Source organism: Drosophila subpulchrella, chromosome 2L, assembly GCF_014743375.2.
Source record: "Drosophila subpulchrella strain 33 F10 #4 breed RU33 chromosome 2L, RU_Dsub_v1.1 Primary Assembly, whole genome shotgun sequence".
Taxonomy (NCBI): Eukaryota; Metazoa; Arthropoda; class Insecta; order Diptera; family Drosophilidae; genus Drosophila; species Drosophila subpulchrella.
This window is the reverse complement of record NC_050610.1, coordinates 24,262,391-24,277,910: the sequence shown is the minus strand read 5'-3', so window position 1 is coordinate 24,277,910 and position 15,520 is coordinate 24,262,391. Positions and strand designations below refer to the sequence as shown.

Sequence of the window (15,520 nt, the reverse complement as noted above, 5' to 3'; positions counted from 1 at the left end):
TGCACAGAAGAAAACGCAGGAAAGTTAAAAATGAATTCAGGAACAACTGGAGTTATTAGGCATCATTAAAGTCTTGACGCGATTGAGGCTAAAGCGAACGAGTCATACATCTCGACAGGATTTAAGAAGATTGGATCTAGGTATTTGTGCATGGAAAACTACGACCAGAAAAACTGCATGGAGGTTGTACTCGCTTGTCGGAATAATAGAGGATATCTGGAGTCTTTCCAAAACAAAGAGAAATATGACGCTTTTAAAGTAAAGGGCGGCTTGATCCCATGCGAAAAAAACAACTATCATATGGGTGGGTGTCAACAAGCTAGAAACAGCGAGTCATATATTTCCAGTGCATCAGCGACGAACTCTTCAACTGGGAAGTAAGAATGGAGGACCGTGATGGACAATGTGTCTACTGTACTGTGCTTCAGATATTTTCATTACATTTGCCATTTGGACAATATAGTATAATTAAATGCTAAACACGTAAAATGTTACTGGTAAATATTTAATAGTATTGCATTCTATTAAAGTTTCTTTAAAAAAAGTATTTTTAAGTAAAATACTATAACATTTATTAAATGCCTTAAAAATCAATTATATACAAAATGTTTCTTAAAGATAAGATACTTTTCAAATTTAGCGCCTTAGCGAAGACACTCACCTGATTTGTTCACTTTAATTATTTGAAAGTGAAAATTGCACGGTCACACTGTAAAACGGCTTTTTGCACTGCTTAGTTAAAAATTTAGCGCCTTATGGGAAGGTCTAAGAGTGCACTGCTTATCAGCTACGGATGTTTGCATTTTTTTAAAACGCCGTTTTTTAAAAAAACCACGAGGGCCACTCCGACTTTGCTGACAAAATGCAGAATGGCACGCTCTTGGCCCCTGAGCCCCTTATGCTCTTTAAGACTGTACTGTATATGCCACTTTATAATCGCGACAGTAAGTATAAAATATATAAATCTAAATGTTTTTTAAACACCATTTTATAAACCCATAGGAACTTAGTTATAGGCTCCATTGAGGCCTAAGGATATGTTGATGATTCCAAGGATATCCAATCCAAGGATATTGATTGGCGATGCGATGATTCGGATATGTTTGTCCACCTCTATTGCTGAAAACAAGAGGGGTCACACTGCCAGCAACAGCTGATTGAGGTAGTACATTTGGGTGAAAACATTTCATATTATATTATATTTAATGAATTCAAGTGAAAATCGGGCAAAATGGAGCGCAAGGAAGTGGACACCCAGCAGTTCATCGACCACGTAAGTGGAGTATAATGAAATTCCGAGTTAAAACATGACTGTTAACCGATTTTCAACCGAAAAACAGACGCTGCTGGCTACGGAGCTAATGAATCCGAACCATTTCATTATGGATCTCATCGATCACACCTACAAATCAGAGGGGCCCACCAATCTGAGCACGAATCCCAGTTCCGGGAACTCCGAAAACGGAGTGGGCTACGTGGAAAAGGAATCGCTGACGCCGGAACTGAACTTCCACAACACCATCTTTCAATTTGTGGACAAGTCGTCGCCGGAAAACGATGTTGTGCCCAACCACCACCAGCAGGATGCCCAGCCCACTTTCCCGGCCCTGGCCATCGAGCCCACCGTTCCCATCGACGTGTCCACGGGTCTGCACGAGGACGAGGACCTCCTCTATGCCCACAACAACACATCCTGCAATGCGAACGCCCGCAAGGTCTTGCCCCACAAGAAACGCATCTCGCGGAAGCTCAAGGGCAACATAGACGCCGACCTGGAGCACCACCACCAGCACAAGCACGTCCAGGACGTGGCTCCCTCGTACTCCTGCGAAATCTGCGGCTATGCGGTGCACACCCAGTTGGACTTCTTCGCCCACCTCAAGCAGCACTACGAACCCACCGTTCTGGAGCAACGCCTGGTGGTTCAGGATCCCCAGCAGCAGCAGCAAAAGGAGCCTCTGGACATGTGCGGAATGTCTGCCCAGGATAAGGTTAGCCTAGGGCTCTAGAAGTCTTAGAAACCACAGTGTTATATTTTAAAAACAATACAAAATAGGGCACTAAAATATATATCTTTTTTAAAGTTAGGTAATCTTTTATACCCTGTACTTGTAGAGTAAAATGGTATATTCTTGATCTGAAATATTAGCCGACTTGATCTAGCTATGTCCGACTGTCTGTCCTTCCGAATTAACGCTGAGATCTCGGAAACTATAAAAGCTAGAAAGTTGGGATTAAGCTTGCAGATTCTAGAGCTGCTACGCCCTCAAACCGTCCAAAACTGTGGCTCCTAAAATGTGAGTCCAAGAAAAAAGTGATAGAAATGTAGTTGTCATGTCAGTACCTATGGATTGACTTAAAAAAAAGTTTGCACTGCCCACTCTAACGCCCATAACGCTTAGGTCTGTCCGCCGCCACGTTACCATGTATTGAAATCTCGCTTTGCTGCTTCTATATCTCCATCTCCCGTATGCTCCAATTAGCTAAGTAAAGCGTGTCTGATAGTATTATTAGAATTTTCTATATTGTTTTTAACATTTCTAATAGACTTCTAACATTTTGTTTTCCCAAAGCTGCAACAAGAGCAGGCCAAACTGGACCAGGTTTTTCACGACGTGCAGCTGAACTTTGAGAACTTTCACAACATCACTCACCACGTGGACGATGTGGGTGTCAACATGGACAAATTGAGTCCCGTGGTGGTCAACACCAACAGCACACCGAATTCTGGGCCCGTAGTCGACGATGTGGAGTTCAGCGATACGGAGGACATGCTCGAGGGCATTCGGAATGTGGTGGACAAGGTTTCGATAGAGGACACCTGCGATGAGCTGGTGGACCTTGAACTAACCTCCAGCGGAATGCCGGCACCTTGGTTCAACAACAACTTCAGGGACATCACTTTTCCGGCTCTCCTGCTGCCGGGAGAACCGCCGACAGCTTCTGCAGAGCAGGCCACTCCACTGCTGAAAGAGAACCCCCATGAAAGCGAGCACATGGCCTTGGACTTCCTCAGTCCCGAAAAGGAACAACCTCAGATTGATTCAAAAATGGAGAAGTCTCTGTCAAAAGCAGGCGAACCAAATGAGCAGCAGACCCTGTTGGTTGCCCCACCAGCCTGTCAGACGCCACCGCCTCCCTCGGTTCCTCCACCCAATTCCTCCATCGAACAGCTGCGCAGATCTCCCCTAGAGATAAATGAAGCCTTCAAACTGGAAGAGGATGACATGACGGACAGCCGACCAGCTTCGCCCTTCGAAGATGGAGATCCGGAGGATGAGGAGCACAACGAAAGCTTCTCGATGGAGGGCTTGGACTCGAGTTTGTCCGAGGAGACGCTGAGCAAGACGAGGAGAAAGCACTTTTGCGACAAGTGCAACCGGGACTTCAACTCGTACAATGCCCTCAAGTACCATCAGTACACGCACAACCAGCAGAGATCCCACAAGTGCGACAGCTGCGAAAGATCCTTCTACACACAGAGCGCCCTGAAGGCGCACGAAAGGACACGTGAGTCTAGTTTGAAATCTCTCAGAAACTACCAACTTACCCTTGATCCTTAATCACAGATTCCGGCATAAAACCTTTTAAATGCGAGAAGTGCGACTTTAAATTCCGGCAGTGGGGCGACCTAAAGTACCACATCATATCGCGCCACAGCGATATCAAAGCTCACATGTGTGAGTTTTGCGGAAAGAGTTTCTCTAGGAGATACTCCCTGGTCTTGCACCGCAGAATCCACACCAGGGAACTGAACTACGCCTGCCAGCACTGCGACAAAACCTTCCGGGCCAGCTCATACCTCCTCAGCCACATAAAAGTGCACACTGGGGAGCGACCATATGAGTGCTCCATCTGCGAGAAGAAGTTCCGAGTCTCAGGGGATCTCAAGCGGCACTCACGGATCCACGATCCGGGCAGAACTAACCAGGCGCCTGCGGAGAAAGTCAAAAAGAAGAAGGCAGCTGGCAACAACAATCTAGTGCCAGTCGAAGGGGATGACAAGGTGGCCACCAACATCCAACACAATAAGTCTGACGCCATGCGCGACCAAGCTGGGCAGGAAATCCTGGGCTTATAGCCATGCTGTGCCAAGGTTTCTTCGGAGTAAGATAGGTTACTTATCCGTTGTACGCATTTTTGTACAATCTGTCTATGTAAATAGGAGCTCGAATTTAGTGAGTAGGGAACGAAAAGCTACATGCTTGTATTTATAAAATAAAGAAAAGGATAATGTAAATATTTGAGACTCAAGTTTAGGGGTAATAAATCTGTAAGTTCAAAAAGATAGTTGGGCAGTTATTCTTAACCCTTGTTGTAATTTAAAAAACATTTCCACCTTTTCTATTGCAGAGCATTTCTTTATTAATTTTCATGTTTTCGTCTTGTCATCTTCTTTCATTCGTTTTTTCTCAAATTTGTTTTTCTTACTTCTTTCTCTTTTTGCACTTGTACCGTTCGTCGACTTAATTTTTAATGAGTAAGTATATATTAAATATATTTTGTTATTAATTATGTAACTATGTACAACACAAGTGTTTGGGCGCCTGTCAGCGGGCCCTAAACGCAATGAAATCTTTGTATTCTTTGTTTACAACATAATTTGTTTTCCTCTTTTTTTATGGTTTTTGTTTCGTTTCTCAAAAATATTCAACATAAACGCCCCGCAGCCATACATTCCATAGATTTGTGTGTTTGTTAGCCGTTCTCACAGTAATTTCCATCGCTTTAGAGCCTACAAACTAAAATCCTAGTAATGGTTGCTTCACCAGCTTCCTATCTTTTCCACGCTTTAATTTACGCTCAGTCCATGATATCTTCCGATTCTCCCGTTTGTTACACATATATAATATAATTCATCTGTTCGATCTCCCCTCGTTTTTGTTTCCGTTTCGATTTCTGTTTAATTAATTAAAAATTACGAAAACTGCATTCCTAGTATCAGTATCATATCTGCACTTCGCCTCTCCCAGCCTGATCCTAACTTCGGTCCATCGATCCCCCGCTTTATCATAAATATTCTTGGTGTCTTGGTGGTGTGGATTATGCTGTTTTGGTAGGTTGAATGTGTCGAGTGTCTCTGTTGTGGTTTTGTGGGGCGTGAAACGTTTTTAGTGGGATGATGAGATGGTTATTGAAAAAATTAGCATGGTTATCAAAACTGTTGCCTACTTTTGGAGGAAACTGAAATTTTGCCCGCCTTCCGCTAGTAAATACGATTTAAAATTAGCATTACACTGACTTTGCATCATTGCTTGGTTTTTACTTAAAAATGTACGTTTTGTTTACTTTTGCTTTGCTATGGTTGCACACATTTACTGATTTTTAGTTTTTTTTCGTATCATTTGGTTTTTTATTGAATTGAATATGGGTTTACTTGCTGCGATGATTCGTTTTCGTTTTGTTTCTTCATTTACTTGACAAAGAAAGGCAATAACTATGCTTGACTAATACACATATGAGCTGGCAAACATTTCCCAATTGTTTAGTAGTCTTCATCAATCAATCAATCATATTGGTGGGGCTCGGTATTCAAGCTAGTAAAAATACAATTTTTTCTTTTCAGCTTGGATCCCGAGCCCTGAACTAAACCTTTAATCGTATGCATGAATCTTGATGGCAGCTTTTTGGTTTTGTTGTTTGTCGTTTCTCTTAATTGTGGATAAATTGAATATTGTTTATAAAATAGCTCGCTATTTTATGTTGTACATTAAACACATAATTTAACTGTTTTTCACCTGTCGCTGCGACAGTTTTTCTTTCGGCTCCCCGTTTCTCATACAAAAGGTTTTGTTTGCTTGTTTTATATTATTTCAGTTGCTATTGTTGCTTCACATTGTTGCTGTTGCTATTTCTGCGTCCCAAGTGTTTGCCACACTATTTTCCCTCCATTTCTCCCAATTTCCCGCTTTCCCTCTGGCCGCTCACTGTTTTTTCCAGCTTTCCTTCATTTTATAGAAATATAATCTTCTCTTTTTCAAGTTTTGAGTCTTCTGCCACATCACCACAAGTGTTTTTCGTCGGATTTTTAAAAAAATTAAAATACATTCTACTCCGCTTCTTCGGATTCTCCCCATCGATGGCATGCCAATTCTTCAAAAGTTTTTTGGTTTATCCCACACAAATACAATATTTACAGTTCACAGTTTCCACTGGCTGGCCTTTTATCATCTAAATCATTACACCCAGAGCTTTTCCTTAAGATTATTTTTAATCATCTTTGTGATCCTTTCTGCCGTACGGCTAGCATACGACTTTCTTTCTTTACACCCCCTCGCTATCAATTTCGATCATCTTTACACACCGGAGCTTCTTTAAATCTATTGTTCTTGCATCAACTTTCGATTCGATCCCCCTGCGCATTACAGTGTTTGTTTGTTTACAGTTTTTCAGTTTAAAATTGTGAAAAAATAGCTGCATCTATTGTAAATTTTAGGTTTCTCTTGGTTTTGTTGGTTTGCGTTAAAATTTGAATTACCTTTAGATTTATATAATTTGATTTGATGATATTTTCCTCTGTTGTCTGAATCTGAATCTTGAATCATTTGCTGCTGCTGCTGCTGAAGCCGAGGTCTCCTACCAACCCCTAGGCTGTTCTCCGAGTACAGGTTCAGTTTGGTTCGTATAAAAAGTCTTTGATTTGCCCCCCGTTTCCACTGACCATCCATCTGCTCGTCCTATTCCCACGAATTCCGGATCTTCCGACTTCTCCGGCTGCTCTGGTGTTAGCATTAGAGACTAACCTGCTGCATCTTATCAAAATCTAAACACGGCCGGTGCGGTCGCTGCAGTCTCTGGGTGGCGACGGCGGTGACGTTGGCCGCATTTCCGGCGGAATTGGCAGCATTGTGTGTCGTTGTTGTTGAGGCGGCTGATGCAGATGCAGATGCAGATGCGGATGCGGATGATGGTGGTGATATTGTTGTGGCATTGTTGCTGGGTCGCCGCCTGGGCGATATGGCGCAGTGGAACAGTTTCGCCGGCGGACTGACCGATCGCACCTCCATGTCCAGTCCGGTGGTGCTGGCCGGACTGCTCCGCGAGCTATTGTAGTGGAAACTGTACTTTGGCTGCGGCTGGTAGATGTGATGGCTGCTGTTGCTCATCTTCAGCGAGCTGCTGCACGCCTTGATCACACTCGGTTCGTTCTCGTTGCCACCGTTTCCGGTTCCGGTGGCGCCTGCCACACCAATCTTGGCACACTTGCTGCCATTGCCGCCACCGCCGTTGTCGCCATTCTCCTCGTTTACACTATTATCACATAATTTAATATTTTCGATGCCACATCGGGCCTCCGATAATATCAGTGGCGTTGTGGAGCGGAACATCATATGGCTACGATTTGGCTTGAATGCCTCCAATGGCGGCGATGTGCGAAAATTCACGGGCGTCAAGATCGGCTCCAGCGAGTTGCGCAACTGTCGTGGGATGAAAACATACTGCATTAAAAATTATTTCATAAAAAGTGGGACAGATTCTCAATCTTCATGTGCTTGAAGAAGTTAAACTTTCCTTGGCAGGGATTTTTTGGTTGAATTAATGAAAAGTTGAACTGGAAAATGTATACCTCTTCACACAGATATCTATTAGGATCTCATTCCTTAATCAAAAAGGAAATACGACTTCCTTACACATAAATCTTTTAAATAGATTTTATCTTAGAATGGCAAAAAAACCACATCTTCATCTAGAAGTTAAAAAAATATATGCTAATCGATCACCATGGTGCATCTAAGCTCTTGCCGAACTAAAAAGGTTAGGGTTGTGGAAAATTTGTACTTTATCACACAGAAATCTATTAGGAACTCTTTTAACTAACTCATCTAACTTTTAAATAGATTGTATCTAAGAATGGCAAAAAAGCGACATCTTCATCTAGATATCTAGAAGTTCAAAAAAGGTATGATAATGGATCATGGGGCATTTAAGCCCTTGCTGCATATGCATCGTCTAAGTCCCTATGTTTTCAGAGTTGAGAATCCGCCCGACAATCCCACCAGAACCCACCTCGTCGTCGGAGCTGTGGGCCAGCGATCGCTTGCGGTTCTCCACCATCAGCGTGGAGCTGGAGCGCTTCGAGTTGGAGGTGGTGGCCCGCTCCTCGTAGGGCGCCTCCGTGTCCAGCGAGGAAGTGCATCCGCGGTTCGAGATCCGGGAGGCGCACGAGGAGCCCGTGGCCGCCGTTCCGCCGGGATGCTGACCCGCCTGCGAGGACGGCCCGTTGATCACCTCCAACTCCTCCTCGGAACTGTGCTGGTCGTACATGAGATGGGCACAGGATGACGACGTCTGCTGGTGACACATCATTTCAGGAGCGATTGGTTTTTGGCCAGCAACACCTGAGCGATAGGATGGAGATGGATGATATTAATATGGATCTATAAGCTTTTCTGATTTATTCAATACCTATCAAAGCTTTTTAAAGTTGAGGATTTCATTAGTGTTTAAGATTATCTTTTAAAAACAGAAATATTACAAAAAAAATCAACACAGAAATAACATTACAACATTTAAATGCCGAACCGGGCCAAAAAAAAAAACCGTTTTTCTAAATGTAAATGGTATTTCAAACCAAAAACGTGATAATTTCAGTTTCGAAATAGTTTCAAAATTTGTCATCGAAACCTGTACCTGCCGTTTGGCACTTACTAGTTTCCATTTCCACGTCTAAGTGACGTTGGTTTTCCACATCGAGGAGTTCACCATCAGATTCTGTGCCAGAGTCATTCGATTCACGCTGCGGAAGAAAATAAATTAAGTTAATTAATAATTAAGTTAAGTTAAGAAAGCTTATTCTAAAAAAAAACAAACAAGTACAACAGAATAAATTGTATAAAACTAAAAATTTTTTCTAAAAAGGTATAACTTTGAAAACTTGTGCTCACTTTCGAAATATTTAGAGTGAGGTTTCTCTTACATATTTGCAAACTATTAAGAAAATAAAATTTTTTTTAAGTTTTTTTGAAAACAGTCGCACAATATGTTTAACCAAACTAAGTTAAAAAATTAAATTTAAAAAAAAATATTCAAAACCCACACCTTTTTACGCATAAAATTTTTGGTTGCCCTTAGTGTGTTTTCTCGATTTTTCTGCCTGACAAACTTTATCATGATTTTCTGCTTTGGCCTTTATTCGCTTCACATGCCGCACGCACACTGCGACAACGATGCACCCACGCAGCGCGCACACACACAGAGGAGAAAACTTACTACGACGCCGCAGTCGCAGTCGGCGTCGCGGTCGACGTTATTCTTCTCCTCCTTCCGCTTCTCCTTCTGTTCCTACTACTATTACTACATACTACTGACTTTTTGCCGTTGCGCCTTGCACGCCGTTTCTATTTATACGCCTCCGCATGTATTTTTGTTTGTTATTTTTACGCGCTGCTTCGTTTTGCGCTTCTTCTCTCTCCGCTCTCTTTACGCGCGTGTAAAGTGTAAGCGGCGCTTCCCTTTTGTGCAAAAATGCAATTTACGTTCTCGCTCTCGCTCTCTCTTTGGTTGTAAATCCGTAGTTAACGAGTAACCGCAGCGGTTAAGATAGTTCTCTTAACACTAGGGATTTTAGATTGTTTTAAAACATGTTTTTCCAAATGTTTCAATTTTTTAACCGGTTACAACCGATGTTGGTTCTCGAACTTTGAATTTGTAGGTTCGAGTTTTGTATTGTGAGTGGCAATCTCTCTTTCCTACAATCTCTTTCGCGCACACTTGGTCCTTCCGCGTAGTACTCAAAACACCCGAACTCAAATCCCGAACGGACACCTTTCGCCGTAACTTATACAGCACGGAATTATCGATTTTTTTTTGGCACGGCCACGGGAACGGAAACCAGACGACGCGAAATTCGCAAATAAAAAAAACCAGGCGCACACCGCACCACCAGAGGGTTAAGTTCTGCGCTTTTTGGCCTTTTAACCCATCGAAAATTGGTTTCTAAACACTCTTTGGGTTCAGATCGGGTACTCTTCTTCGACGACCTATTGTTTTTCCTGTCGAAATGCAGTTGTGCAACGGTTTCGAATCCGCCTACGCCTGCTGACTTTGCTGGTTACTACGGTGTTACTGTGTGTATCGGGTATATATCGGGTATATATCGCATATAGCTCACCGCCCGTCACCGGCTAACGTTGCGCTCCAACTGAAAACCCATTGCGTCCACAATGTGGCAAGGCAACACTGTTGTCTCCAACGTCTCTGAAAATCTCTGCGCTGGCGCTGGAGAGAGACCACCAACCCCCATTCCCCGACCAATTCTCCACTGCGTGCAACCCACGATTCACTTCTCACTTGCAGTTCCAGGGTTACCAGGTGAATGGGGAGATACGCGGGGTCTTCCATGATAAAAAATTTTGATTTTTAATCTTTACAAAAAATATTTCAATTTTTGTTTAAAAAAAAATTGTCTGCCTAAGATAGTTTTCAACATGTCAGTTATAGAATAGTTCTAAGGGTTAAGTTTTTAGATCATGTACTTTTAAACGATAAATGTTTAAAGCCAAATCCATAAATTACAAGTGCATTTACTACTGCATCTACTGCATTTGAGCCCCGATCGTATTACACAACAATGTAAGTCTTGTTTAATTGCAAAAGGTGCGCACAATAACTGATTGTGGATAATCGGCGTGTAGTAATTAGCTGTGCTAAATTAACATTCCCTGCAAATTTCTTTCGGCTGGTTTTCTTTTGTGTGCAGGTTGTTTTCCCATTCATTGAATTCCTCGCCCATTCCCACCCAACAATTGCGCAAAACAGCGTTTGTCTGGCAACCCTGGCCGCACTCACAAAGTGCACTTACTACTTGGATGCTATGCCCGTGTGGGCGCCCATGGAAAATTGGGGGGCGTGGGGGGCCTGTCGTAATGCTGCTCGCTTTTGTACATGCGCGCTCAACTCGTGCCTCCAACAACGTTGGAAAAGGTGCCGAACAAAAGTGTAGGGGCGAGTTATAGCAATTTGACATCCACTTTTGGTTCACTAAGTTGTTTGCATCACAAAGATACTGGGGATAAATAAAGACTTGTTGGGAATTTAATTTACTATCGAAATTTACCCAAACTGTACTTTTTATATGGAAAACAAGAAAGGAAGCCGAAGTTTGTATACCCTTGCAGTTATAATTATTAAATAAAAAAAATGATATTCCTAGCTATAATTTGTTTTATATTATTTTCCCACCAATTTTCCGATTGTTCCTATGGAAGCTATATGATATAGTCATTCGATTTTGATAAAATTAAATCCGAAATTCCGAACTAATTAAAAAATGTCATTTCCAAGCGTAGGAGTTTATATGTAAAAAAAAAAAATATTTTTTTTTATAGATTGACTCGTCTAGTAATGCTGATCAAGAATATATATACTGCGTTGCAAACTTCTGACTGAAATCATAATAACCTCTGCAAGGGTATAAAAAGACAAATTTGGCAAATAATATATGTAGTCATGTTTCTTTATCAGAGCCTGTTGGAGACTGGCACCAACCTTATCGTTTAATTAGAAATTTTGTAGCGGAACTGAAGGGTTCTTTTAAAAGCCGAAATAGAATTTAGTTTAATTCTGACTTTCGCTGGGTATACACACAAGTAATGGTTAAGTTAACCAGTTTCTTTTTGTACTTAATAATTGTATTGGCTGTTTATGGATCTCCCGTTCACTCCGAGCTCCCAGGATCTGTTGCTGTTTGCCTATCCTCTGTGGCCACTCTGTATGATAATATTTCGAATTTAAAGCAAGGCTTGGACAACCGGATGGAATCACTGTTACAAATAGCATCGTCTTTGGAGTCAAGTAAATCAACGCTGAAGAGTCATACAGAGCCGCTGGAAGTCTCAGGATCTGTTTGTGTACTTAAGGACGCACCTCAACAATGCGGAGCCTTTTGCATGTCCGCTCTCAGGCCCCTGTTTGACGACCTGAGAAACATCAAGCTAAAGATGGAGAATCAAAGAACAACCTTGGAGTCTATCGTAGGACAACAGAGAAAATTGGATACGAAATTGGACAGTATGCAAGATCAGCTGATGACAACAGTAAGGATCGCGATGGAAGGACAATTGGCCACCTTGAAGGATTTCATTAGCAGCCGAACATTTTCTGTTGAGCCAAGGGCAGAAAAAATCAATGACACACCCAGAAAAAAAAGAACGAAAAAAATCAAGAACATTTTTCATGAAATGCGAACAATCCGTTCTCCATTTTTAGTTTTCACATTTCGAACGTTTGTTCACGAAAATCGAACGGTGTTGGTAACAATTTTTACCGACGAACAACTTGGTTCCAAATTGCGAAAAATGTTCTCAGATATCGAACGCCGTTCATGAAAAAGCTGCGATAGACGCGATAAAGTCTATCGAAATCGATAAACTATCAACATCGTTCATAAAAACATGTATGTAGGTCTACTGTCCCAATTGTCCGTACTCGAAAAATTCGCTTGGTGGTCCAGCTGCTAGAGCGTCCGCCTCCGACACATGGTAGCACAGGTTCGAGTCCGCGAGAAGACGGTTGTGAATTGTAAGTTTTATTAAAATATTATTTCTAATGTTTATATGTACTTCTATCAATAAATAATTACTTTGTCATCAGCAAAATAACCAAAAAATATTTAATTCTACCAATAACAAAACATAAGATGGGAAATTAAATAAATCTCTACCAGGCGTGTCCAGAAAGTCTAGCATGTACACAAACCTCATTTTTTTTAGATTTTTATGTTCTCAGGTTAAGCCCGAAATGTTCTTAAACTGACACCATTCGTTCGGAACCCGACCTAAAGTTTCGGTCACATTTTACGAACGACCGTTCATGAACTGTCAACAAACGGGCTCACGCACTTTTTGACAACGTTTGGTCTTGATTTTTGAACGTTTCGAACGGATTTTTTTCTGGGTGCAGGAAAACTTGGGAAGAATCTATGATCGCCCGGAGGAATTATAGACGTTATTGAAAACGAACAGGAGTGGAACTTAATCAAAGCTCAACTCAAAAAAAATTTTTACTGGCTTGGAATCTACCAAATTGGGGATGACTACAAGTCTTCAGTCACCGGCAAGCCAGCTCCCTTTGTTGAGCTGCCAAGTTTTCAACTCTACTCTCAGAATAGAAGCTGCGTTTCAGCGTTTGCGGATATGAATCGGATGATTATTTTGGACTGTGAACTGAAAATTCATTTTATTTGCCAACTATTGTGAATCCTTTTATATTAAATTTACATTTATAAACTTTTAAAATTTGTTTGGCCTACAACTTCGTCTCGCACCTTCCCTTAGACGGCACAAGAAGCAGCTGGAGCGGGCAGGTTCCTACACCTTTTCCTATGTCTATGGGTTGTAACGTGTGGCAGCAAAAAGGAGGGGTGAGAAGAAAGGGGTGAGGAGAATTTGAAGAGGGGAAGGAGAGGGGAGGGCCGTGGCAAAGAAGTGAAATAAAACGAAGCGTGCGAAAGTCGTTGCAACGATGATATGGGAAATTGCAGCCGCTTTTCGCCACCGAGTGTGGAAAACATGACATGGAAAACTACGCACGAACTGGTTTTTCGGTTGCCCAAGGCAGATATCTGAAAATTTATTTAATTTTTTTTTCCAAATTTTGTTGCTTTAAAAATTTTGCTAGATTTACTTTCGTTAATAACATGTTTGGTAGAAATACCATTTTTTTTTCTAAATTGTCAAAAACCAAAAAGGTTCAATTATTTTAAAATCATGAACTTTCTATCTAAAAATTTGATTTTATTTAGTAGTATTTTTTAATAAAATAATTAATATTAAGGTATGTAACCATTTTCGTTTTCAATGTGTTATCTTTTTACTAAATATTTAACTATGTATGACGCTACTGGAATTTTTATTTTTATTGATGTATCTTTTAACTAATTTGTTGTATTTTTTCTCGTCACTTTTGGCACTTTTTGCAAACTCCCTCGTGAGCTTTTCAATTTGCTTTCAATTTTACGCGGAAAATTTTACTACGAGTCTACGTGCCACAAATACATGCACACACATTCGCTGTCTCGCTCGCCCGCAAGTCCAAGTACTTTTGTTCCATTCATACCACACACACACGCGCGAAGGCACTCTCTGTCTCTTTTCCGCTCGCTGGAGAGAGAGCGTCTGACGTAGGTGGGTGGTGGGTGGAAAGGGGGTGGGGCGGTGGTGCTGGTGGTGCAGCCTTCAGCTTGAGTTCTAAATTTAGCACTTGCAACTTCAGCAGGACCCTCTCTCTCTCGCACAGAGTAGAAAACTTACTTGATTCGCTCGCTCTCTCTCTGCTTATCTCCGTCTCCCTCTTTGGCTATTGGTTTTCCCTTTGTTTAATCACAAAATTGTTTATTTTCTTAGTTATTAGTTGCTTGTTTTTTTTTTTTGTTTTTTTTTGGTTGCGGAAATGCAGGAAAACCAGCGGAAAAACGGACCAGCGACGGCGAGTGAAAAACGATGAATGGCGCTTACTACAGAAATTAAACAGCACGCGACGCGTTTTTTGGAGAATTGACTAAACAAGCGCTGAAAGAGAAGAGCGGGCACGCGCACTCTCTCTGACTCTCACTTTCCCCTCACTTTCCCCTCCCTTAACCTCCACAAACTCGCCAGTGCAGACAGCCCAGCCTTTTTCCCACCATTCTCTGTTTTTTCAGCTTTAAATCCAGTAGTTTATTATTTATATAACACAAGGAATTCTTATATTTTCAACAACAAAATTAAAGATACCTTAAAAATTACGCATACGACACGTATGTCCGTATGAATGTATTCCAAATTTAGTCGACCATTTCTAACCTTGTGAACATATTGATATCGTTTAAGAAATCGCTATATAAAATACAGAAAAATAACTAATCTACGTCATAAGGATTAAATTACCAATTTTATAAAGTGCAACAGTACGTATGAGTGATAAACTCAGATCGACTCAAAGGGAGCCCAAACTATTTTTTTTTAATTTTTGTTATGCCTTAAATGCCATATAGCGGGTGAAAGTAGAACCTTAAAATGGTTCACATTCATTTGGCCCGCCCTGTTAAATAATTCAAAGATTTGGCAGAACTGTCAGCAACTATCTATTTAGTTTTGAGTTTGATAAAAATATATAAAATATCAATATATCGATATTTTTAAAGAAAAAGTAAATAATTTATAATATTATTTATAATATAATTTTTGTGGCTGAAGATAGATATTTTACATCTTTTATACATCTTTATATATCAGAGTTCATCAAAGAACACTGAAAAGGGCGAATCTATATTAAATCGGGGTTGAAAGCCAAGCGAAAATTAATTCTTATAAAATGCTGTGCTACTAAACACAAAAATTAATATATACAATTTTACACGGGATTCACATTTAGCGAAGACACGAATCGCTATACGTAGGTTGATGGAAAATAAAAGATGAAAAATACGTTGAGATTCAAATTTTTTGTTTTTATTTTCTTATATATTAAATTATAGGTGACCCAACAAATTTTAGTTTTGAAATAAATTCAACTAAAAGGAAATAAACAATTAACACTTATT

General features: G+C 40.9%; 2 protein-coding genes across 5 annotated transcripts; one reads left to right on the top strand and one right to left on the bottom strand.

The window, feature by feature from the left end:
* Nucleotides 1-1,132: 1,132 nt before the first annotated feature.
* Nucleotides 1,133-4,286, top strand: LOC119546046 (zinc finger protein 436). Of its 3 annotated transcripts, XM_037852072.1 has the most exons (5): nucleotides 1,141-1,162; nucleotides 1,217-1,273; nucleotides 1,341-1,991; nucleotides 2,574-3,510; nucleotides 3,570-4,286. In XM_037852072.1, exons 2-5 carry the CDS (start codon nucleotides 1,232-1,234, stop codon nucleotides 4,079-4,081), a joined length of 2,142 nt encoding a protein of 713 aa, XP_037708000.1. In that variant the 5' UTR covers nucleotides 1,141-1,162; nucleotides 1,217-1,231; the 3' UTR covers nucleotides 4,082-4,286. The 3 variants fall into 3 exon arrangements, with proteins under 3 accessions (XP_037707999.1, XP_037708000.1, XP_037708001.1); XM_037852071.1 differs by having other exon boundaries at nucleotides 1,133-1,273; XM_037852073.1 differs by lacking the exons at nucleotides 1,141-1,162; nucleotides 1,217-1,273; nucleotides 1,341-1,991 and adding an exon at nucleotides 2,033-2,297.
* A 2,114-nt stretch (nucleotides 4,287-6,400) lies between these two features.
* On the bottom strand, nucleotides 6,401-14,428 carry LOC119546048. 2 transcript variants are annotated; one of them, XM_037852075.1, is made up of 4 exons: nucleotides 14,250-14,428; nucleotides 8,650-8,737; nucleotides 8,008-8,339; nucleotides 6,401-7,418 (listed from the first exon to the last, which is right to left on the bottom strand). In XM_037852075.1, the coding sequence occupies exons 2-4, from the start codon at nucleotides 8,657-8,659 to the stop codon at nucleotides 6,732-6,734; spliced, it is 1,029 nt and encodes a 342-aa protein (XP_037708003.1). In that variant the 5' UTR covers nucleotides 8,660-8,737; nucleotides 14,250-14,428; the 3' UTR covers nucleotides 6,401-6,731. The 2 variants fall into 2 exon arrangements, with proteins under 2 accessions (XP_037708003.1, XP_037708002.1); XM_037852074.1 differs by lacking the exon at nucleotides 14,250-14,428 and adding an exon at nucleotides 9,040-10,105.
* Nucleotides 14,429-15,520: the final 1,092 nt, after the last annotated feature.

What these genes read in the sequence shown, in the direction of transcription:
- LOC119546046 (XM_037852071.1), top strand. Translation starts at nt 1,232, where the DNA reads ATGGAGCGCAAGGAAGTGGACACCCAGCAGTTCATCGACCAC. An exon ending in CCCAGCAGTTCATCGACCAC is followed by an intron (nt 1,274 to 1,340) that starts GTAAGTGGAGTA and finishes ACCGAAAAACAG; the next exon opens with ACGCTGCTGGCTACGGAGCT. An exon ending in GAAGGCGCACGAAAGGACAC is followed by an intron (nt 3,511 to 3,569) that starts GTGAGTCTAGTT and finishes CCTTAATCACAG; the next exon opens with ATTCCGGCATAAAACCTTTT.
- LOC119546048 (XM_037852074.1), bottom strand. Translation starts at nt 9,111, where the DNA reads ATGATAAAGTTTGTCAGGCAGAAAAATCGAGAAAACACACTAAGGGCA. An exon ending in AGACGTGGAAATGGAAACTA is followed by an intron (nt 8,340 to 8,649) that starts GTAAGTGCCAAA and finishes CCTATCGCTCAG; the next exon opens with GTGTTGCTGGCCAAAAACCA. An exon ending in CCCACAGCTCCGACGACGAG is followed by an intron (nt 7,419 to 8,007) that starts GTGGGTTCTGGT and finishes ATCCCACGACAG; the next exon opens with TTGCGCAACTCGCTGGAGCC.